This window comes from Eumetopias jubatus, unplaced genomic scaffold (assembly GCF_037043125.1).
Source record: "Eumetopias jubatus isolate StellerSeaLion01/CBP00866 unplaced genomic scaffold, mEumJub1_p1.0 scaffold_8, whole genome shotgun sequence".
NCBI lineage: Eukaryota > Metazoa > Chordata > Mammalia > Carnivora > Otariidae > Eumetopias > Eumetopias jubatus.
The window spans coordinates 133,200,686-133,224,257 of record NW_028274814.1 but is presented as its reverse complement, the minus strand read 5'-3'; the positions used below and the strand labels follow the sequence as shown (position 1 = coordinate 133,224,257).

The window sequence follows — 23,572 nt, the reverse complement described above, 5'->3', positions numbered from 1 at the left end:
ACACAATGCACGAATGCAAACGCCCCCAGCCCCTGCTGGACAGACTTGCACACATGTGGAGATGCACCCCCCACCCAACACCCTACCGCCCCATCCCACCCTGAGCTGCCCTGGACCTCAGGGGAACAACCCAGAGGCTGCTGAGGCGCTGGGCAGGGCAGCCTGGGAGGGAGCAGGGGTCTGGGAGTGGGCGGGGGGGGGCAGCTGGCGCTGGGGCAGGGGACAGGCGAGGGGCAGGTGGTCACTGCAGCTCAGTAGCCCTGAGACTGGTAGCCCTGGGGCTCGGTGTCAAAGGCGTTGGCCGGCTGCTGGTAGGTACCGCCCAGGCCGGCGGGGTCTGGCCCGGTGCTGGGCTCCACGTAGGGGGCATAAGGCATGCTGGAGTCCTGGCTGGGGTCCATGTAGTCCTGGGAGAAGAGAGCCGAGTCGGCGCCAATCTGGTACCGCTGGAAGGCCAGCACGGCCTGGCCCGCCTGGGGACGGGCGCCCGGGGGGGGGGGGGCAAGGACGGGGTGGGGGGGGACGGTTAGAGGAGAGAGACAGACAAGAACAGTGGGTTAGTGGCAATTAGTTCACAGGACACAGGCAGTAGGGGTTAAATATCCTCAAAGACCCAGAGATGAAACCAAGCTTGCCTGATGGGGGGGTCTGTCCTGGCAGCCAGCCCTCAACAGATCCAGAGCCACACTGTCCATCCAGCCAGAAAGCCCTTCAGAAGTCACCTATCCCATGTGCCCCAACCCCAAAGGTCATGATGGGTCCCCAAGCATCCTCCGCGGTGGAGCGTTAAAATGGCCCAAAGGCCACGACATCCTTCTCAAACTGTGGTCTCAGGGGTGTTAGGTGGAATGGGGAAAAAGAGTTCTCGGTGGGATAGGGAACTGTTGGTATCTCCTAAAAGCCATCCTGTCTCCCTTGCAGCTAGGTGTAAGCATGTGACGAAGTTCTGGCCAGCACGTCACCCCAGGTCCTTTGTTCCACCCTCTGACCTGACTCGAGGAATGCAGATGTGGTAGCTAGAGCTCTAATTGCCACACGGGACCGCGAGGTCCATGAGCCAAACTGGAGGGATGGAAGAGGCCCGGGTCATGAAAGGCCTTGGAGCCACTAGGTCAGTCCTGCACTGGGCTGCATTTAAACCACTGCGATTTACAGTTTCACTTGCGGCTGAACCTGATTCTAACTAAAACATTCGGTCAAACAAGTTTGGGAACAGAGTAAAATAAGTTTCAAGGCCACAGGACTTGTCAGAGCCATGACGGATGTATGCTGGGATCCCCAAGGGGAAAACTATGACAAGTGGCATGTGCCAACCTTATCTGACCAACAAAGCCCTTTCCCCACAGGACCTAGTTGGGAAAGACTTGTCTACAGCATAGGTATGTAGGTGGGAAATTCTTTTTCAGTAAAAACCATCACACTGTTATTAAGGACAATGACACTGACCACACCAAGCGAGGGAATAAATTTTAAAAAATAGTTTTGAGGGGCACCTGGGTGGCTCAGATGGTTAAGCGTCTGCCTTCGGCTCAGGTTGTGATCCCAGGGTCCTGGGATCGAGCCCCGCATCGGGCTCCCTGCTCGGCGGGGAACCGGCTTCTCCCTCTCCCTCTACTGTTCCCCCTGCTTGTGCTCTCTCGCTCCCTCTATCAAATAAATAAATAAAATCTTTAAAAAAAATAGTTTTTAGGTTTACATTGAAAGCCGCCTCCAAAGATCTTTCCAGCAGCTGGTCCGCCTGTGATGGAAAGATGCTAATAATACTCTACATACCCGCTTTGGGGCTGGAAGGACCGAGGCTTCGTTAAGGGAAAGCTCATGGCAGAGTCAGTGCCAGAAGCCAGATCTGAACACAGAGGTCCTGCCTCTTCCCAGGCCAGGGCCCTCCCCATCTCTTTCCCTTTCATCAGCCCCCCGACAAGGCAATAAACCAATGAGGAACCCCAAAAGGCCACCTGGTGACAGGCAGGGGGTGAAGTGTGCTTGGCATTTTATTCTAGCGAGTTCCAGAAGCCCAGTGACTAGGCACTGACTTTCGATTTGTGTCACTGGTAAAAGCTCTGAGGGGCAGCCCTTCCTGAATGGCGGCTGCTTAAAGCAGTGCAGGAGCCTGAGAGAGGTGTACCAGGTGTACCAGGGTTGAGCTGAGGAAATCAGGCCTCCCTTGGTCAGCCAGTTCAAGGCCACAACACAAGAGCCTGGGCAGTGTGGGGGTGGGAGTGGAGGTGCAGGGGGAGGGTGAGACGGACCCTGCTGGTGAGCCTGGCCCTGCTTCTTCGAGAGCGGGTACACTATCTGCAGCCGTCTACACTTGTATGCCTCTCGTGTTAGGAAGCTTACTCTGTGCTTTGCTCTGGGGGCCTGTTTGCTTTAATACCCCCTCAGTTCCTACAGAGGGTGGAGGGATAGGTGGTTCCTGCCTGGGGAGCTGGAGGCTGTACAGAACTGGAGGCCAGAGTCTTTTGGAAGAACAAGGATTCACCCCGTGAGAACTGTCCCCAAAGTAGGGATTATGGAGGTATCTCTGACTCCTGGCAGAGAATGAATGAATGAATGCATGAAAGAACAAAAGAACCTACATTTATTGAGCATCTCTGTGCCAGGGCCCTGCGCCGGCCTTTGCTTCATCCACACAACAGCCCTGCGAGGTTGATCCACTGGGTAGTGGACGGAGGCTCAGAGAGGCGCAGGGGTTTGCCCAGGGTCACACGGCATAAAAGAGCAGAGCCAGGCAAGGCGTCCTCTGACGAGCTCAGCCTGTCCCCCTCAGCAGCCTGTAAGGTCAGCCTTCATGCTGCAGCGAGGGACAGGCTCCCCCAGTGCCCACAGCATCCTGGCAGCCCGTGTATGAGCCACCTCCCCCCATCTCAGAGCCACTGGCGGTCTGGCTAGGGGAAACTGCAATTTGTTTGTCCTCCCCTCCCCAGCCTGTGGGCTCCTGGGGCCAGGCCCCCCGTCTGATTCATCACTAGGCACAAAACAGCTCAATAAATGTTTACTGAATGAATGGACAAACGAAACATAAAGGAAGCAACAAGCGATCAAGTGGCGGGTCTGAACTGGCCTCGCAGCCGGCCGTCTCCTGCCCCGCGGGCCCTGGTATCCTGGCCACTCCTGGCAGCAGGCTGCCCCCACAACCTTGCCACTGGCCATGACACGGGGCGCCCCTGCCTCTGGAAGCCGGGCAGGCCTACGGCTGTGCCGAGGTGGAAAACAGTGTGCTGTATTCCTCCTGGAAGGTAAGGTCCTTGAATCTCCGCACGGCCAGGGCTGCGGTCAGGCTCTGCCAGGAGAGAGCAGGGGTGAGGCCAGTGGGGAAGAGCTGGGAAAGGCAGAAGCCAGCCGTCGGCCAGCGGGCTCCTGTCAGTCAGGCTCTGGGACCTGCCCCTGGAAGTCCTGCCGTCCAATCACCCACTCCTCTTCTGTGAGCCCCAACCCCATCTCGGGGCTCACTGTTCCAAACACCTCCCTGGAGGGCTGGGTGGGCTGGGACGTCCCCACACACGGGGCACCTTCTCTGGTCTGAGATGCCCTGGGGTCGCCTGATTCTTCCGACCAGCCTTGAGGACCTGGAGGGCTGGTGTGACCACAGCTAGGGAGCTGCGGCCTGAACCACAACTGTTCTCCTCCAAACTCTGGCTCCTAATATTGCACTGGCGGGGGCGGGGGGGGGGGTCCCAAGAGAAAATGGATATTCAGGGGCCCTCATAAGGCGCAGGAAGTCACTCCAGGACAAGCCCAGGAGGGTAGAGGGACAGGGAGGGCTGGCTGCAGCACACTTCGCAGGAGGGGCTGGGGCTGCCCGTATCCAGCCCCAGGGGCTCCCTGCAAAAGGCTGGGCCCAGGACTGCGGGGAGGCCTGGAGGGGAAGGGGCTGCACGCAGGGGAGGGAGAACCTTTGGGATGGGGGCCTGGAGCCCATGTGACCCCAGACATCTGCAGGAGGAAGATGGGGGGAGAAGAAATACATCAAGGTGACCTGGAACCAGTGGGAAAGAGGGCCCAGCCTAGCTCTAGAACTTGCCAAGGGGTGCCATCTGGCCAGTCAGGCCCAGAGACATGCTTTCTTTGACCCACATGGTATTTTTTTTTAACTTGAATAAATTGCTAACACATAAAGATCAGATTTCACACAGAAATTCAGAGTTCTGGCTTCTCTGGAAAACGGGAAGACCTGGCCTGTGTGAATCCCCATTCCTGCTCTGGAACAGGGGCCGAGGGTGCCCTTTTGGGGGGGCATGTACCTGCCACCGGCCCACTCATAATTTCTCAGGTGCTGCCCGCCCCGTGGGCATCTGAGTTTGTGACACCCTCCCACCCCAAATCCAATCGCCTGATTTTACAGACGGGAAGACAGAGGCCCGGACAATTAGAGGCAGCCCCAAGATGTGGCCCAGGTCTCCTGACGCCTAGGCCTGGGCTCCTTCCCAGCCTCGGGACTGCAAAGCCTTATCTTCCTGCCTACGCCTCCGCTAGTGTTTATAAAAGCTCATGGCAAACGCCCACAACCCAAACACCAGACTGGTTGGGAGGGGCGTTCATGATCACTGGAGGGTGCTCTGGGCCAAAGCAAGGGTCTCCTGCCACTACGGGACTGTCCTCACCGGCACCGGCAACAGCCTCCTTCCTCAGGAAGAAGCCCTGTGTGAGCGTCCAGGAGAGACACAGGGGGCCACTCGGGCCCCAGGAAGCAAGAGTCCCTGGCTAAGCTGCACGACCCGCAGCCTGGGAGCCTGGCTGGGGCAGGGGAGTGCGCGCCGGGCCCGCGGTATACTCACCCACGTGAAGATGGAGAAGAAGGAGAAGGTGATGGCGGCCCGGGCCGCATCTGTCCCTTCATTCATCGGGTTGTCCTTGGGCTTGGACACCTGCCACTGGTTGGCCAGGAAGCAGAAGCCCACGAACCAGAGGAAGGCCCAGAAGGCTGGGGTGTCCACCGGGACCAGGCAGAAGGGGCCACACGAGAGAGAGAGAGAGAGAGAGAGGGGGGGGGGGGAGAGAGAGAGGGCGAGAGGGGAGGAACAGGGAGAGGTTCAGGAGCACATCTCCCATGCTCCCCCACCCCCAAAGGGAGGGGCAGGGCCGGGGGCGGGGAGCGGGGCAGAGAGGGGAGCACAGGAAGGTGAGACCAGAGCAGGGAGGTCAGTCAGACATGGAGCGGGAGAGAGACCACAGAGAGGAGCCCGCCGCCGTGCAGACAGCAAGGCCCGGAGCAGAGCAGGGGAGGAGAGCCAGGGGCGGTGAGGGGAGCGAAGGAGGGAGAGACAGAGAAAAGTCAGTCAGCCTGTGCGGGCATTTCTGTCACCTCAGCCTCGCACAGATTTCCCAGCTGCATCCCTGCCTGGGGACCGTTGACCGCCCTGCAGCGGTCTGGGAGGGGCACTGCTCTGACCCCCCGGCCCACTGCAGCCTCCCTGAGAACTGGGCAGAGAGAGGAGGATGAGGAGGCTGGGGAGGGGGGGCAGGTCAGCTGCACGGGTCTGAGCACCAGCTTTTCATGTGCCTGCGGCCTCACAAAGCCCGAGGTTAGGGAGGAGCCTCTTGAGCAGAGGCCTGGGGAGTTTAGCAGTGAGAGCCTCGTGGCAATGAGATCTTCTGTGGGTGCCCAGAGTCTACCCAGAGAGAACCAGAGCTGCTCCAGTAAAGCGTGTGTGTGCCAAAGGGCTGTGGTATCTAGAGACCAACGTCTCCCACAGGCACTGCTGCGGAACCCTGGGGCTCCGGGGAATACAGTTTGAGAACTACTAATTTCATTCTATCTTTCAAGTCTAAGGGACTGGACTCACTGCTTACAAGTCAGCCAGGCTCATCCTGAGAGTCCCAGGCCCGGTAATGGGGGGAGGTCCCAGCCAGAGACCTGAGACCACAGCCAAAGCCTCACTGCCCCTCAACCAAAGCACCCAGTGATCAGACTCTCAGAACTCGTAGGGAGAGAGGTCGGGTTACCTCCACCAAAGACTGTTTCTGGAGGACAGGGGCAGCAGGTCACGTCAGGCCCCGACCCTCCCCGGGCCCGGACTGTGTGCCATGCCGTCAGTCTAGCCTTACTTCTCACGAGGCTCCACCAAGGGAGGTGGCACAGAAGCCCTGTCCCCTCCCCGCTGTGGAGCTGAGGGCTCTTCTAGCGTCTCAGGCCCAGCCCTGGGCCCACCACTCCCTGTTGCCAGCCAGGTGACCCCCAGGCTGTCCCCTCGCCCGCCTCATAGCTGTGCGTGAGGAGTGGTGGGCCCATGGCTGGGGCAGCCCTCTGCAGTCTCTGTCGTGCTGGGGGGTGCCCACGGGGGCGGGGGACTCACCTGAGACCCCAATGTCGGACAGGACGGCTTTCTTGCGGTCCTTCACGCTGCTGATCTGGGGGAAGTACACGTCCAGGGCCAGGTAGAGCAGGCAGGTGAGGAAGGCAAGCACACCCACGGTCACACCATAGCTGCAGGCGCTGGGGTTGCGGTTGTAGATGCAGAACTTCTCGCCCCCCGAGTTGCTGTTGAGGTAGCCCTCGTTCACGATGGAGCCGAACACCACAATGGAGAACACCTGTCGGGGAGGGGGAGGGGCCGGGCCGGGCATGAGACCCAGGCCGGCCCCGACCCAGCACCAGGTCTGGAGAAGGGGCGGCCACTCCCCTCGGCCTGCTGTCTGCCCCCACCCCAGCCAGCCCTCTTCACCCCAATCAGCCACAAGGCTGCTGTTAAGCAGGCATATCAGAGGGGAGGCCCAGAGAGGGAGGGCAACTTGCTTGGGGTCACACAGCACGGGAGGGGACAATCACTTCTTTCCTCAGCCTCAGGCTCTAAGGACACTCTGACCACAGATTTGGCACTACCATCCCACCAGCCAGGTCCTGAGAGGTCCTCCTGGGCCCTGACATCAAGATTCCTCTAGAATTGTGGACTTAGCCTCCCAGAACGAGTGGTCGGTCTCATGCCCTTCTGGGAGGTGGACCTGCCAAGGCTGAGTCCTCTGGATGCTGGCACATGCCCAGCCCCATCTCCAATCATGAAGATGGGCCGAAGACAGACGCTTAACTGACTGAGCCACCCAGGTGCCCCTAAACCTGACTCTTGGTTTTAGCTCGGGTCATGATCTCGGGGTCCTGGGATCAAGCCCCGTGGCCAGCTCTGCGCTCAGCAGGGAGTCTGCATGGGGCTCCTTCCCTCTGCCCCTCCCATCGCTCATTCTCTCTCACAAATAAATATAGTAATTAAAAAAAATAATAACACCAGTCACAATCCTGCCAGTTACAGGGCAACCTGCACTCCCCCAAGTACAGTGCACGTACCTCATTTAACCCAATAACCCTCTGTGACAGGTCTATTGCAGCTGGGTAGGCAGCCGGCTGAGATTCCACCCCCCACCCCACCTCCTGGTATTCACAGCCTTGTACCACCTCCTTCCCCTTGAATGCGGCTGGGCCTTGTGATTCACTTCTAACCAACAGAATATCACAAAAAGTGATAGCAACATCTCTGCGAGGAGATTACAAAGACTTTGGCTTCCACCTTGTTTACCCTCTCTTGCCACTCCCTACCTGCTCGCTCTAATGGTTTGAGCCGCCCTGTGGAGAGGCCCACGTGGCATGGAACTGAGGGAGGCCTCCAGCCAACAGTCAACAGGGAGCAGAGCCCCTCAGCCTGTAAGGAATCGAGTCGGCCAGCACCATGTAGGTGAGCTTGAAAATGGGTCCACCCTCAGCCTTCAGATTAAGACCACAGCCCTGGCTGACACCACACTGTAACCCGTGAGAGATCCTGAGGCAGAGGCACCTGGCTAAGCAGATTCCTGACATTAGAAACTAGGAAATGACAAATGTTTGTTGTTTTAAGCCACTTCATTTGGGGATATTTTGTTATACAGCAATAGCTAACTAATACATCAGTTATGATCAGCATTTTGCAGATGAGACAGTTAAGGTACGAGTATTGATTAATGTTACCAGAGTCATAAAACTGTTAAGTTTTTAGAGTCCAGGGGATAGACTCTAAAGTTCATGCTTTGGGGTGCCTGGGTGGGTCAGTCAGTTAAGCTTCTGACTTCGGCTCAGGTCATGATCTCAAGGTCCTGGGATTGAGTCCTGCATTGGGCTCCCTGCTCATGGGGAGTCTGCTTGTCTCTTTCCCTCTACCCCTCCCCCTGCTTGGATGCTTTCCTTCTCTCTCAAATAAATAAAATCTTTAAAAAAAAAAAAAGTTCTTGCTTTTTCCTCCTGCCTCTCACCTCCCCTGAAACTGTGTGAGGGTGAAGAGGCCCAGACTCAACAGGCAGCGCCTCAGGTGTGGCCTTCAGTGAGCATGAGGCAGGGGCCAGAGGGTATTTTTATTGTCTGTTTTCCACTTCTTTGTGGTTTCCAATTTTTCTAAAATAAGAAACTATAATTTCAGGCACATTTTCATCCTCAGCTAATATGCAGGATGGGCAGTAACCCCATGGCAGGTGTGGGAAAACATATGAAAAGCATTATTATTTTTTTTAATCTCATCTTCCTAAGATGTCTATACTTTTTTTAAAAAAAGATTTTATTTTTTGAGAGAGAGTGAGTGAGACACAGCACACGTGAGCAGGGGGAGCGGGAGAGGGAGAAGCAGCGCCCCCACTGAGCAGGGAGCGCAATGCGGGGCTCGATCCCAGGACCCTGGGATCATGACCTGAGCCGAAGGCAGACGCTTAACAGGTGCCCCTAAGATGTCCATACTTTACATGGGTTCTGTAATGTACTGGATCTGTGTAGTAGTAATGTATATCAAACAAATACATCTACATTTAATGGGAGGATTGATTCAAAAGTTTTTCCTAAAGAATAGCACGACCAAAAGTGTGGAGACCACTGGTTCACGGCACTGTGTGCTAAGAAAAATTCTAACCCAAATGTCCATCGATAGATGAATGGAGAAACAGGTTGGAGCATCTCCACATAATGGAATAGTTTTCAGTCATTAAAACAAACAACAAAACAGTTCTGACACGTGCTACATCTGGATGAACCTTAAAAGAAGTGGAAAAAGAGGTGAAGGAAGTCCAGCACAGAAGGTCAATGTTACATGATTTCATTTCTGTCCTGTATCCTTAATAGGCAAAACAGACAAGAAGCAGACCAGAGGTGACCAGGGCTGCAGGAGGGAGGGATGGGGAGTGATTACTTAATGAACACGGTTGTTTTTTTTTTTTTTATGGGGTGATGAAAAGTTTTGAAACTAGACAGAGGCGATCGTTGCACAACATAAATGTCACAGAACTGTGTGCTTTAAAATGGCTTATCATGCTCTACATGAGTTTTTCTGCAGTTAAAAAGAAAGAACGACGAGACTGGGTCTGTGTCCTGGTTCAACCACGAGCACATAGCTGGGCCGTGGTGGCCCGTGAGCCACACATTTGCCAATCCAGACTTGAGAATGTAAACACAGCCACGGTCCAGCCCCGCGCGGGCATGCTGGCTCTCGGGGTAGCCGTGTCACACGTTCTGCGTCGTCATGATCACCCTGTGAAGCGCAGAGGGCAATTCGCACTGCTCCCAATTAGCAGTGTAGGAAAACTGAGCCTCAGAAACAGCAGGTGGCACTGTTGTCAGCAGGACAGGCTGAACCTGAACCCAAGTGTAAGCTCTTTCCCACCTGACCCACCTGACCAAGTTGACTCTCAGCCTCAGGAGGTGGGCCCTGAAGGAGACAGACACCTGAGGGGCCCGTAGTGTGCCTGAGAGCCAAGTCTGTGCTCAGGGGCACAGGAGCGGAGAGGCAGCAAGTCCGGATTTCACAGCAATTGTCTAAGGGACTCCTAGGCTACTGACACAGTCTGGACAAGCCAGGCAGATGCTGGACACGGGGAGGCGAAGGCGGGCTCTGATGGCCGGTTGCCAGAGCCGTGCACAGCACAACTCCGGGACTGCCATTCACGCAGCCCCTTGGACCTATGCGCTAAGAGAAGTCCAAGGTTCCTACCAGGAACCTGCCAGGTCAGGAATCTGAGGCCCAGCTCCGGATGTCACCCGTGGTCCCCAATCCAGCAGAATGGAAAAGCCTTTTGATTAGAGGGCGCTCCAGACACTGAGGAGTCATACAGGGTTGCTGGAGTCAAATCCCAGGCCTGCTGCTTATGCTGTGTGACCTCAGGCAAATGACAACCTCTCTGAGCCTCAGATTGGTCCTCTGCAAAAATTAACCTTCCCTTCAGGGCTAATGGGTGAATTACATGCAAGCACCCTGAGCAGAGCAGTGCACTGTAGGGGCTTAGCAAGGATTAACTCCCTTCTCCAGAGGCCCCAGGGAAGAAGGAAGAGCACGCGCAAGGCCCTCTTGGGCAGCACTTCCTGACAGGCTCCACCAGGGGTGGGGACAAGGGTGGACGCCCCCCAGCCAAAAGCAGGCCAGGAGGAGGTGGGAGGGGAAACAGGCAGGCAGAAGTCGGGGCTTTGGGGACAAGCAGAGGAGGAACCATTCAGACAGGGTCCTCTTGGGGGGAGAGAAGCAGGGAGTCCCTGGAGAGGCCGGGAGGCAGGTGCTGGAGACACTGAGTCCCCAAGAGGGTGAGGAACAAGGTCACAACATCCTCCGAGGACCGGCGGGGCCCAAGGGCAGGCAGAGAGAGGAGGCTCTGTGCCCGCTCGGGGTCTCCTCTCCAGCCCACGGCTCCGGCACACGGGGCGCTCAAAGTCACCCTGGGCAAGTGACTTGCCTTCTCAGCACCTCGGTCCCCTCATCTGTAAAGCAATGGCGCCTCGCAAGGAAGGGATGAGGTCGTGCCCGTGAGGACCGGCAGGTGTCCTGGAGGCAGCGTCCCCAAACACCAGACTGACGCTGAACAAGTGGACGGGATGACGAAGCATCGAAGCACCGCCGGTGGGGGCAGCGGTGGGAGGGACACAGCAGTGGCCAGCGAAGGAGCCGAAGCAGCGATCCTGGAGCGCAGACAAGACGCAGCCACCCCGGCCAAGATGAGGGGAAGCGTGTTTCAGGCAGAACAGAAAGGGCAGAGGCCGAAGGTGGGAGGAGGTGACCGACGAGTGGGGCTGGAAAGGTGCATGGGATGGGGAGGGAGGGAGGCAGGGAGAGTGTGGGGGGGGCAGGGCCAGATGGACCACAGTGGGGCACAGTGAGAAGTCACAGGGGGGTGACCAGACCTGTGGATCCCCATCCCCACCCTGCAGCAGGAAAAGCCCTAAAGCCATTCCCCAACCGCCTTCCAGACACAATCCAAGCTTCCAGGGCCGGTGGTCAAGGCCCTTGGGCCCCACCTCCCTCCACGGCTCACCAATCAGTGCTTCCCCACCTTCCCACGCCCCGCCCTCCCCACACCATTTTCTCTCTGAACCTGGCTGCTACCTGCACAGGTTATGTTCTGTGGGGGTGGAGCCAGCTCCACCCAGGCCAGACCCCCAGAGCCGCCAGGGGCGGGGTGAGTTTGGATCCACTTCAGGCCTAAGAGCAGGTGGGTGACTTGATGTGACTTAGGTCTGAAAAGAGCCCCCCCGGGCGGATGAAGAGAAGAGTGTAGGGCCGGGGTGAAGGCTGGGAGACCCCCCCGGGGGCTAAGCGGTGCCCTGGGCTGGCGTGGGCAGTGGTGGCGGCGGGACGGGGCTGGGCGCTGAATGTGTGTGGCAGGTAGAGCCACACCATCATCTGCTGACAGGCCCGCCGTGGGGGATGGGAGCAAGAGCAAAGGGCAGGGGCGGCAGGGGGTGGGGGTGTGTGCATGTCCCCACCGGGGACACAGGTGTGCATGCCACGTCTCCCGCAGGCTGCAGAGCTGGGCCAGGACAGGGAGCCTCACCTAGACCGGGCCTGAGAATCTACACACGGAGAAGCGTTGCCAAAGATAGACAACTGGCCCCTTGTGGTTCCCAAACTCCCTCAAGGACCCTGCAAACCCCGGGTTAACGTCTCCCTTTAGCTGTTGTCCCTCCACCCTAGTGGGAGGGAGCCCCCCAAGAGCCGGGATGGGCCTCAGGTTTCTGTCCCCCAGAGCTCCCATCCCGCTGGGAGGGAGCGGGGGCTCCCTCAGGATCTGCTAGATGACTGAAATGCGTCCTCCTAACTGGGCAAGGCCAGTGTCCGGGGATCTGCCTGGGGCCACAGCTGGTCGGGCTGGCTGCACACTCAAACCCAAGTCTCTCTGAGCCCCGCGCCAGGCTCCGCCTCAGGTCAGGAGGCCTCCAGGAGACTTGCTAAGGCCTGATCTGCAGCAGGGAGCGCATGGAGCCACCACCAGAGGCCCGGAATGAAACCAGAATGAAATTCTATGCTGTTGTGGCCAAACTCTTCCTGACAAGCAGATGTGCTGGAGGGACGGGACACAGGTCCCTGGCGGCAGAACCAGCGCCCTGGAAACAGGACACGGTGGCCTCAGGGGGGGTCCCAGAGAGGTCGCTGGTCACGGGAAGGCACAGGAAAAAAAACCACCCCTTTTCCTTGAACTAAAGAAAATGCTATAAAAAAAATTTATTTATTTCTTTAAAAAGGCACCAATGTAAATGGGCCAAGGCTGGTTTTTTTTTTTGCTGTCTTTATAATCCAATCCTGGGTCTTTTTAAAAATGGATTTTAAAAAAATGGATTCCAGATGGCAGTTAGAACAGAGCTAGGTCGAACTCAGAAAAACAAATCAGGGGTACCTCAGAATTTCAGGGTGTTGGGGTACTGGGATTCAGAGACACAGAAATGGAGACCCCAGGACAGCCGGACCCCACCCTGGCCTCCCCTCCCCCTCTCCCCCACTTGGCTCAGCTACCCCAGAGGGCCCGGCCGCGGGCTGTCTGGTAAGTTTGCACCTGCTGTTCTCACTCCCAGAACGCCCTTCCCCACCTTCTTCATCTTTCAAATAGGATCAAACTCCTTCTCACCGTTCAAAACTCTCCTCCACCCCGACCCTGCACACACTCATTTCTGGGTCTGTCTCCCCCAGGAGACCCCGAGCTAACCCCACAGCCTCTGCAGGAGCTCTGCATCAACTGGGAGTGCCGGGCAAAAATCATGTCACTTAATCCTCACCAAAACCTCTAAGGAAGGGCACCTGGGGGGCTCAGTCAGTTAAGCAGCCAATTCTTGATTTCGGCTCAGGTCATGATCTCACAGTCGTGGCATCCAGCCCGGAGTCAGACTCTGAGCTGGGTGTGGAGCCTGCTTGAGATTCTCCTTCTCCTTCTCCCTCTGCCGCACCCCCCTTTCTAATAAAAATAAAGTATCTTTATTTTTTTTTAAGATTTTATTTATTTTTTAACAGAGAGAGAGAGACAGACAGTGAGAGAGGGAACACAAGCGAGGGGAGTGGGAGAGGGAGAAGCAGGCTTCCCGCTGAGCGGGGAGCCCGATGCGGGGCTCGATCCCAGGACCCTGGGATCATGACCTGAGCCGAAGGCAGACACTTAACGACTGAGCCACCCAGGCGCCCAAAAATAAAGTGTCTTTAAAACCTTTAAAGAAAAACATCTCCACAATCAGGCTCACTTAGCTCATTTCACAGAGAAGAAAGCTGAGGCTCAGACAGGCCTGGACTCTAGCCTGCCCATAACAGGCTGGCCCCTAGCGGGTAAGCAGGGTGCCAGGCCCCAGCCCAGGCCTGCCCCCCTCCAGCCCCATTCCAGAATGTAAGCCAAATCTCTACCTTCAGCTGCCTCCCCAGGAGGGAATTCCAGATCCCAAACTCTAGGACAAGCATGAGTCCTGGGAGGGACACCTGCCGTCCGGAGCCGTGTCACCACCCTACAGGGCAGGACAGGCGGGGCCCACTTTACTCCATATCCGCACCCAGAGCGGGCAGGCCATAGGCTGTGTCTGGGCCACTGCTGGGCGTCAGGCTGACCCGGCTCCAGGGAGAGCTGGGCCCAGCCAGCATGAGGGGCAGAGGTCGCTGCTGTTTGCTGGGAACTCCCCAGAGGCTGGCTTTAATCATCTTTAGGCACATGCCGGGTTTCCCCCCAGAAAAACTGTGTATAACATCATTATACACAAATGTCCCTAGTTATTGGTTCATTTGTGGGTGAACATCTCCCGCCTTGGACCCAGAGGGAGGGTCAGGAAAAGGCTTAGAGGGGAGCAAATAGCAAATCTGAGATGGGCAGAGGCACAGGCAGCATGGGAATCAGGAGAAGGGAGGATTCCCTTCTTAGCATCCCTAGTTTGGGCCTCTGCTTGCACATCTCTGGCCACGGTGAGCTCACTCCCTAAAAAGGGGGGCTGCTGAGTCCTCTCCCTCACCCCGAGCTGACCCTGCCTTCCTGTCAGTATCCCTACCAAAGTCCTTGATCCTGCTTCCTGGGCCCGAGGGAAAGGCTGTGAGGAAAGAAGTAGCTGTGCTTTTGAGGGATGAGTCAGGCTGCCAAGGGCCCCCCTCCTTCATGGGAATGGGGCCCTGCCTCCCACGGGGTCATAAGAGGAAAATGGCTGAAGCCAACGCAGGGGCACATGACGAGCACCAGGCAGCCTCTCTGCTTCCTGGAGAGCCTCGTGCGGAGCCGCAGGGCTGAGGCAGGGTTGCGGGGGGGCGGGGGGGGGGCTCCCAGGGTCCCTTCTCTCCTCCCCTGCCCAGACACCCTGTTCTGAAGCCTTGGATGTGACCTGCAGGGGATTAGGCCATAATCTTCCTGCAAGCTGTCCCTCACATTCTCAGCGGTGGGGGTGGGGAGGGGGCTCTGCAGGGCAGGGGCCTGAGCAAGCAGACCCCTGTCCCCAAGGTACTGAGAGCCTCAACTGGGTAATCTGAAGGCTCCCCCTCCTCTCTGCACTGTCCCCACCTTCATCCTCCTGTGGCTGTGTAACCATGGGGAGCAGGGGGAAACCAAGACCCCGAGACAAGCTGCCTGACGGCCCCGGGCAGCTGCTAGGGGACAGGAGTATCCCCGCTCCCCTCCGCCCCGGCCACTACAGCCCAGGTCCTTCCTCACCCAGGTCCTGCCACCTCGGAACTTTCAGAGGTAGGGAGGCGGAACAATGCCACCCCTGGAAAAGTGCTGTGAATGCCAACCAAGCACGACTGGAGCCCTTCCTAGGCAGGACCTTGTTTATGCCCCAACAGCCCCCCTGGGCAGGCCCTGCTCTCCCCATTTTGCAGATGGGAAAGGCTCTCTGCTGTCTTTCTGCTACTAAGGGCAGGGATAACCACCCAGGTCTGTGAGCTCCTCCTCACCTCAATGCCTTTCTCTGCCCTGCCAGTTCCTACAAGCCTGACACTGTCCACTGTTTCTTTTGCTCTGTGGAAATTCCAGGTCTTCAGAGAGATAATCTGGTCCCAGGCCCTGCATCACTTTCTAGAGAAAAAGACGCAAAGGGGGAGATGCCTTCTGCTTTGAGAGTTCTTACAGCCTTTCACATACAGCACAAAGGAAGCAGGGAGGAGACAGCAAGCTTGGGGGTGGGGGGATCCTGGAAGGCTTCAAGGAGGAGGCGATATCTGAGTTGGGCCTTGAAGGCTGCGTGGGAGACCCTAAATAGGGACAAAGGGTGGAAAGAGGGAAGCAGAGCAGTGCAGTTCCCCACCTTGTCTACCCTTACAAGACGGCTCGCACCATCTAGCACTGGATACAAGAGTGACAAAATAGACGCAGTCTCTGTCCCCCCAGAGCTTACACCCATCGGGGTGGCAGCCTCTTCACTGCTCTGCTGCGCCTCTCGGCCTTTACCATGACCTTCCTTCTGCCTAGAGTCCCCCCCCCGCTTCTCCGCCTGGCTGGCCCCATTCCTCTCATCTCCGCCGTACTGTCACGTCCCCGTCCCTGACCTGAGTGTCTCCTCACTCGGGCTGCGCGCTCACCTGTTCTTACTGGTTTCACACCACACTTCCCTCCACCAGACCGTGAGCCCTTGGCAAAGGGCAGGCCCCCAGCACACGCTCCCGTGTGTATTAAAGGGAAGACGGCAGGGTGTGTGCGTCCTGTGGCCGTTGGGACCAAGGGGAGGACAGAGAAGCCTCTCACGGCCGGCCAGCTTCGGCGGAGAGAGCCGTTAATGACAAGCGACCGTGGATGTGGCGAGAAGGTCACGGTCTCCAAGGGTTCTCCCTCAGTTTCTCACCTGCACCCCACTCAGGCGTTCTCCCTGTCCTCTCCACCATCTGTGACCTTCGTCGGGGGAGGCCAGGTTACAGTGCAGCTTATAATTAGGGATGTTCAGTGTGGGGCTGAAGACTTGGGGACCCAGGCCATGTCTGCTCGCCCCCTGGACCGTGAGCTGAGAGCCCCAGCTTGTTGGGGTTCTTGGAGGACTACTGTTCTAAATAGTCTGGGCCTGGCAGCCTAGGGCTGCCCCAGCCAAACAGCCACCCCCTCCCCATGGCCCCCTTCACCGCCCCTTCCCCCGCAAGGGGAGCTGAGCATAATTCCATCCCTGGAAGGGAAGTGTCCTCCAGAAACACAGGGGTATGAGCCGCCGTGCCAGGATCCTCTGCTCACATCCATGGACCTGGGACCCAGGCCCCCTGCTGCAGGCCCCCCAAAAGCACTGTGAGGGTGTAGTTCTTGGTATCACTTCTTCAAAGACTGACCGGTCCAAAAGTCCCCAACCTGGAGTCCACTAGGAGCAAGAGTGGGGGTTCTTTGAGGATAGAAAGTTCGGGAACCACGAGCCCAATCTGATTATCCTTTTCCCCTTTGACAGGTGGGGCAACTGAGGCCCAGAGCACATGGCATCCTGCTCAAGTCATACCACCAGTCAGGGTCAGAGGGGTTGCAGAACGTGGCCCCAGGCCCTTCCCCGTGGCCTGCCCTGCCTGTCCTCCCACCAGACAGCTGGTTCCCCGGCTTTGGTGCCCAGCGCAGCTCCCTTGCCAGCTCTGCCATCTGCCCTCCTTTCCTCCTGGTTTTCCTCCTCTCTGCCCCTCCTCCCCCAGCCTTTGTTCTTTCTCCCCAGGCTCGGGCTTGCCTCACAGCTTCCCAGCTTCCCAGGCGCAGGCGCAGGTCCCTGCAGGAGCAGGTCGTGGGGCTCGCCCCATGTGGCTGGGGACTCCCCGAAGCAGAAGCTGTCAGCTGTGATCCCAGCCACTCCACAACCTCTCTGGGCCTCAGCTTCTCACCTAAAGTGAGGTAACAAAACCCACTCGACCAGGACGCCACAGGCCTGGGAGGAGAGGATGTATGGCAGACCCTTTACACATCCATCTTCATAAAGCTTCGAATCTGCCCCAAACCTAAGCATTCCAATATTGCAGGTCACAGATGAGGCTTGGAGAGGCCAGGATTTTCCAAGGTCCTGCTCAGGCGATCCTGCTCCCTACGTCAAACACCAGGCTCCCCCAGGCTCCCAAGTTCCCACACTGCCCCTGTGCATGAGGAAAGGCCCAAGATACAAGGCAGGATCCTACCAGCTAACATCTCCTGAAGACCTCAGCCCTCAGCCAATGTCTCCTGAAGACCTCAGCCCTCAGCCAATGTCTCTTGAAGACCTCACCTACCAGCCAACATCTCCTGAAGACCTCACCTACCAGCCAACATCTCCTGAGGACCTCACCTACCGCCAACATCTCCTGAAGACCTCACCTACCAGCCAACATCTCCTGAAGACCTCACCTACCAGCCAACATCTCCTGAGGACCTCACCTACCACCAACATCTCCTGAAGACCTCACCTACCAGCCAACATCTCCTGAAGACCTCACCTACCAGCCAACATCTCCTGAGGACCTCACCTACCACCAACATCTCCTGAAGACCTCACCTACCAGCCAACATCTCCTGAAGACCTCACCTACCAGCCAACATCTCCTGAGGACCTCACCTACCACCAACATCTCCTGAAGACCTCACCTACCACCAACATCTCCTGAAGACCTCACCTACCAGCCAACATCTCCTGAGGACCTCACCTACCACCAACATCTCCTGAAGACCTCACCTACCACCAACATCTCCTGAAGACCTCACCTACCAGCCAACATCTCCTGAAGACCTCAGCCCTTGACCAACGTCTTCTGAAGACCTCACCTACCAGCCAACATCTCCTGAATCTCTCCTTGCCACTGACTCCATCCTAGACCTAAGAGAGAGAGACCAGCCAAGGGTCAGTCACAAGCAGATGAAAAGACAAGGAAGATTCCAAGACTGTTAGTGATAAACGCCAAACGAGCATGTGATCTACCTCCATGGACGTAGCTCCCTGAGTTAGTGACGGGACTGTGCCAGGTGCTGGGAGAGGACAGGCTGTATGAGGCCACCCATTTCCTGTCAGGACACCTGCCCCCAGGACCCTCTCAAGCCACACCTCTACATAGCAGCCACAGGGAGCTCTTCTCTGTTTGAAACCCCTCTCTGTGGCTGCCCTTGGCCCTCCGATGAAGTCATCTGCCACCTGAGGTCTTTTGTGAGCTGCCCCCGCCACCTGCCGCTCTTGAGCACACCCACAGAGTGTGACGTCACTCTCACTCACATACCCGGAACCTCCAAGAGCTCACCATCGTTTCTGAAGCCCACTCGGACCTCCTGCCTCCAGATATTTGCACATGCTGTTCCTTCCACCTGGAATGTTCCCTCCCCACGTCTGTATCAGAACCAACTCAGAAGTCACCTCCCCTTGGAAGTCCTTCCTCCATACCCCCCTGGCAGAGGCAGCTACCCCCTACTGGATTTTCTTCTTGTAGTGTCTCAAGTCTCCGTGTCACTGGACTGACAGTCTCTGGTAGGACACACAGGCTGGTACTGGGCAGGGACTTGGCGTTTGTGGAATGGATGGCTGAATGCCAGAGCTGGCCGAAGGCTCCATCTCCACCCTGGACCCCTTTTCGCCACCCCACAGCTCCAGGATTTTGATGCAGGATGGCTAGGGAATGGTGATCTGGATGGGAGAGGGGACAAGGGATCTCATCTCGAAGCTGCTGTGTTTCCAAAGCTAGCTCAGCTTTTATAGTCAGTGTTCACTGGGATGACGGAGGGTGCTGATGAAATGAGACCATGGCAACCTAGACAGGGAGGCCACAGGGGGTACACTGAATGTGGACCCTGCAGACCTCAGGTTGTGCCTTATTCTGTCGTTTGGGGGGGCAATACCCATCCTACTCACAGAATCCAGAGGTGTTCAGAAATCAACCCTGAACACGCTGAAATTTCAAACTTTTAGCATCCTATTTTGCTCAGACTGAACATTAAAACACCAACCACCCTCTCCTCTACCAGCGCCAATATTCCTTCCCTGCAGATCAGGTGGACCGTCTAAAAGACTGCAAAGGGGGCGCCTGGGTGGCTCAGTTGGTTAAGCGACTGCCTTTGGCTCAGATCATGATCCTGGAGTCCCGGGATCGAGTCCCGCATCCGGCTCCCTGCTCAGCAGGGAGTCTGCTTCTCCCTCTGACCCTCCCCCCTCTCATGTGCTCTCTCTCTCTCTCATTCTCGCTCTCTCAAATGAATAAATAAATAAATAAAATTAAAAAAAAAAGAAAAGACTGCAAAGGCCACAGAGGAGGGGGTCCTTTATATGAAATCAGTTAGCTCCCTGCCAGAGCTCCATGTCCCCCACCTTTCTTTGGCCCCAGCACAAAGAAAGGTGCCCGCTGACAGGCCGCGGTCTTGGAGCACCTCTGACCTAGCTCAGCCTCCTCACTGAGCTGCGGAGATCGAGGCACAAGGGTGGTCGCAGATGCTGCGTGGGGCAGCCTAGAGGCAGCCTTCTCCTGGCCGCCAGCCAGCACTGCGCCATCTCCCTCCAACCCGGTCAGAGGCCGCAGCTCTGAGCTCGCCCTCCACGCTGCACCCCCTCAACCGTCCCCTCCTCACCCCAGGCAGGAAAGGTCCAAGTCAGCTGAGCCAGAGGGCTGCCAGCCCCCTCCCCACTTAGCCAAAGCGCTCAATGCCTGCTCTGCGTAATCATGGGGCCTGGGAGCCAGTGGGTGGGGAAGGTGAGGGCAGAGAGGAGCTGAGGAAGCCAAAGAGGAGATGGCTGGGCAATGTGCTTCTGCCCCAGTGGCTCAGGTTCCAGGGTAGATCCAGGTATGGGGGGTCCCACTTTCAGAAACAAGATCTGTCTTTTACAAATTGCACAAAATCACCAGCCCACGAGCACATGGGGCTAGGGCCGCCCATGGGCTGCACGGGGGAAACACAGGGGTGGTCCTGGATGGAGAGACCAGGCGTCCAGGTTTGTGTGGGACTGACGGGGCTCCCAGGACACAGGACTTTCAGGGCTAAAGCTGGGAAAGTTCCAGCAAACCTGGATGAACTGGTCACCCTAGCCCTGGAGCTCAGGCTTCCTTAGCTTGATGATAGAACCTGATGCCTCCCTGACCCTGTGGGGCGCCAAGGGAACACCAGGGTGAAGGACAGGTCACCCACTGCATCCTCTGCATGCTTGTCAACAGGTTAAGACATGTTGGCGTACCACACATTTTCAAAAAACACTGGAAGGAAGCACTGGGCCTCCCTGAGTGGTGGGATCACATGTGAGTTTTTTTATTGTGGTAAAATAGGACATAAAATGCACCACCGTCATCAGTTTTAGGTGCACAGCGGTATTAAGTCCAGTACATTTATATTGTTGTTTGACCATCGCAAGTGACGTTTATATTTTCCAAACATCAGCAGGCGTTACTTTTGTGATCAGAAAAAAAATACTATATATTTTTTAAAGGCGACGATCAGCCTGTATCAGTGGCCTCTGCTCACACAAAGGTAGTGAGCAGAGCTAGGAGGCCGTGGGAGGATTTGGGCCTTAGATGCTGGTTGGCCCAGATGACCTTTATCCTGCCCAGTCCTGAAAGCCAGGATTCTGACCTCTTCCAGCTCCCAGGGAAGCAATCCATGTGCTTTGGAAATGCCAAGATTTGGGTTTGGATCCTCTGTCTGCCGCTTACATGCTCAGTAACCTTGGGTCTCTCTCAGCCTGCTTCTTTGAGTGATGCAGGCCATAGGGGAATGAGCTGGGTGACTGTGTGCACCCCCCTCCACCTTGCACACGGTGGGTTCTCCGTCAGTTCCTTTTCCTTCCTCCTGCTTGGAATGTTTCCCTGCACCCAGATATGAACAGAGGTAAGCCGTGCTCATCCTTCAAGGCCCAATTTGATATCACCTTCTCCACGAAGCCTCTCTGATTCCCACGGCAGGGGGACCCCTCTGCTGGCTCTCACGGCCTCTGCCCGGGGGGTACCTGGCTCCCTTCCCAGTGGGACTGTGCCATCCCTGAGCACTAAAGGCTGTGTCTGAGTCATGCCGCCTTCCCTAGGGGCCCAGCAGACTTGAAGCTTTGCTAAATGAAGCCATCACAGGCAGAAGTGCCCCAAGCAGGCAAACTGCCCACACCTCCTCACAAAGCCAGTGGCTTCACCCTCCCAGGCCCGTGGCCCAGGGGCTGGCAAAGGGGAGCAGAGCACACAGCTGGCCCACCGGATCAGGCAGGTGCCCCCCCAGAGCCCTATCTCTGCCAACGGCCAGTCGGGGTCTCTGGGGAGCTGGAGACTGGCACAGATGAATGAATCCAGCACCACAAAGCCTTCTGGATGTGCCCAGGGTGCCAGGCCGACTGCCAGGTCCTGTGCAGCCACTGGGGCTTCCCTGCCCTCAGCGAGCTCCCCGTCTGGTGGGTACTTCAGAAGAAAGGGGTTTACACATGGCTTCTTGTGGCACCAGGGGGAGGTTTTAACATTTTCAGACAAAGGACAGTTAGCTTCCTTTCTCTCTGGGAGGCCAGAGATAAACACCCATGCTGTCCCACCCATCAGACCCTAATATTGCCCTGAAAACCCGGGAAGTGAGGGGGCTTGAGCACCCTGAGGCCACAGCTGGCCTTAGGTGTAGCCCCTTGGGGTCGCTGAAGTGACCCTGCCCAGTGTCCCCAATCCTAGCCCTTCTGGTATGGGCCCACAGGAATAGGCCCCAGGCCGGCAGAGGCATGACCCTCTAGTGAGGGTGTCTGGGCAATGGCCAGCAAACCCTAGGGGGCCCTTGGCACCCCTTCCCACAGTGGGCCTTCCTCTCCTGGGGTGCTGCCCAGACCACCTGAACCCCTCCCTCTGTGCTCACTGTCTCTGTCCCATCCTCCTCCCCCACAGCCCCAGGTCTGAGCAGGGACCCCCTACTGCTGGGGGATTCTAACACCCACCAGGCCGGAGCTCCAGAACAGGCCTCTCTGCTCTTCCCTATGGGCAGGGGACCTCTCCCTTATTCCCCGCCCCCCCGCCCCCCCACAAGCATCCAGGTGTACTTGGGGGGGGCGGTCATGGATTCAGGAAATATCAGAGCCCAAGGTGGCTCCTCCCACCTCTCTACAAATCGGGAAACTGAGGCATGAGAAAGGAGTTGACTCTCCCCACCTCAGAATGTAACTCCTCGTTTCCCATAAACATTTCTTGGGTGGTTCCCGGTCCAAGGTCACGCAGCGAAGGAGAGGCAGTTGCCGGGTGGAAGCCAGGTATCCGGCTCCCCACGCATCGCTCCTTACCTTCGGGGCCAAGCCATCAAACCTGGTTTCCGGCCCTCTCCCTCCTCGAACGTCTACGGCAGGCGCGGCGTGCACCCCGTGAGATGATCCACGCCCTGGTCCACCCCCCCAAAAAAGGCCACCTGAAACCCGGACTCAGTCCCCACCGGCGCTGATCCGCCGGGGCGGCAACGCTCAACACGAGCCGCGAGCCGCACAGCCGCGGCCTGGAGGTCACGACCATGGGGGGGCCACAGGCGAATGGGGGCGCCGGGAAGCAAGGGCGCCGGCAGCAGGAGCGGGCGCCCCTCGCCAGCGCTGGGACCCCCCGCCCGGGGCCCGTGAAGGAGGGAGGGGGCGGGCGCCGGCACCCTGTCGGGAACGCTCCCCGTGGGCTGCGGCACCTTTGCCCGAGGTCCGGCGGGTTTGGGGTCCGTCCGGGCGCGCCGCCCTTGCCCGCGCCCCCACGACACGCCACCCCCGGCGCGGCCGGGCCACCCAGCCGTCCTTACCCAAGACACGACGCGCAGAATGGTGTGCGGCTGCCGGACCAGGGTGTGGGGGTCGAAGGCGCCCCCGGCTTTGCCCGCTCCGTACGCACCCCCTTCCATCGTGGCTGCACCCGCGCGGTGCCCCCCGCTCGGCGCGCGCCGCCGGCCCTGCGCGTGCGCGGCGCCCCCGCCCCCTCCCCGCTCGCGCGGCTAGCGTGGTCGAGGGCTCCCGCCAGGGGGCGTCGTGCGCGGAGGGCGCTGGGGCGCGGGCGGGCAGGGCGCCGCGCGCGCTCGTTCGCGGGGGCGCGCGTGCTGCGGACAGGGCGGAGGGCGCGCTCGTCGCCAGCGTGGTGACCTCCTTGCGGAGCCGGGGCGCGGGGGTGGATGCCGCAAATACAGGACGACTCCGTCCCCGGGCAGCCGCTCCACCGGACCGCCCTGTTCCCATCACGGCCCCGCCGTGCCTAAGGCTCTGGCTGAAAAGCGTCTTCGTTATTTTTTTCCTGTCGCTGTCTGCCCCCCAACATAGTAGAGCAGGGGCCGCGTTGGTCTTCCTACACAGCAGGTGCCGCCTGAGATTTCTCGAATGAATGAATGGACCACGAATGAATAACCCCTCTCCCAGAGCCCTCCAAAACACAGCCCCCACCTCCCCGAGGACCTTTCCACCTTGCTTTTAGGCTGACATCATGTGGGCCCCTGTGTCTGAGCACCCCCACCCAGAGCCCGGAGGGGCCCGAGACGCCTGGTACAGGGGCGGAGGCTG

General features: G+C 58.0%; 1 protein-coding gene across 2 annotated transcripts; it reads right to left on the bottom strand.

The window, feature by feature from the left end:
• Positions 1 to 251: 251 nt before the first annotated feature.
• SYNGR1 (synaptogyrin 1) lies at positions 252 to 22,953 on the bottom strand. 2 transcript variants are annotated; one of them, XM_028115382.2, is made up of 4 exons: positions 22,828 to 22,953; positions 6,297 to 6,534; positions 4,779 to 4,924; positions 252 to 473 (listed from the first exon to the last, which is right to left on the bottom strand). In XM_028115382.2, exons 1-4 carry the CDS (start codon positions 22,924 to 22,926, stop codon positions 252 to 254), a joined length of 705 nt encoding a protein of 234 aa, XP_027971183.1. In that variant the 5' UTR covers positions 22,927 to 22,953. The 2 variants fall into 2 exon arrangements, with proteins under 2 accessions (XP_027971183.1, XP_027971184.1); XM_028115383.2 differs by lacking the exon at positions 252 to 473 and adding an exon at positions 2,980 to 3,283.
• Between the last annotated feature and the right edge of the window lie 619 nt (positions 22,954 to 23,572).

What these genes read in the sequence shown, in the direction of transcription:
- SYNGR1 (XM_028115382.2), bottom strand. Translation starts at nt 22,926, where the DNA reads ATGGAAGGGGGTGCGTACGGAGCGGGCAAAGCCGGGGGCGCCTTCGAC. An exon ending in GTCCGACATTGGGGTCTCAG is followed by an intron (nt 4,925 to 6,296) that starts GTGAGTCCCCCG and finishes TGGACACCCCAG; the next exon opens with CCTTCTGGGCCTTCCTCTGG. An exon ending in TCTTCTCCATCTTCACGTGG is followed by an intron (nt 474 to 4,778) that starts GTGAGTATACCG and finishes GCCCGTCCCCAG; the next exon opens with GCGGGCCAGGCCGTGCTGGC.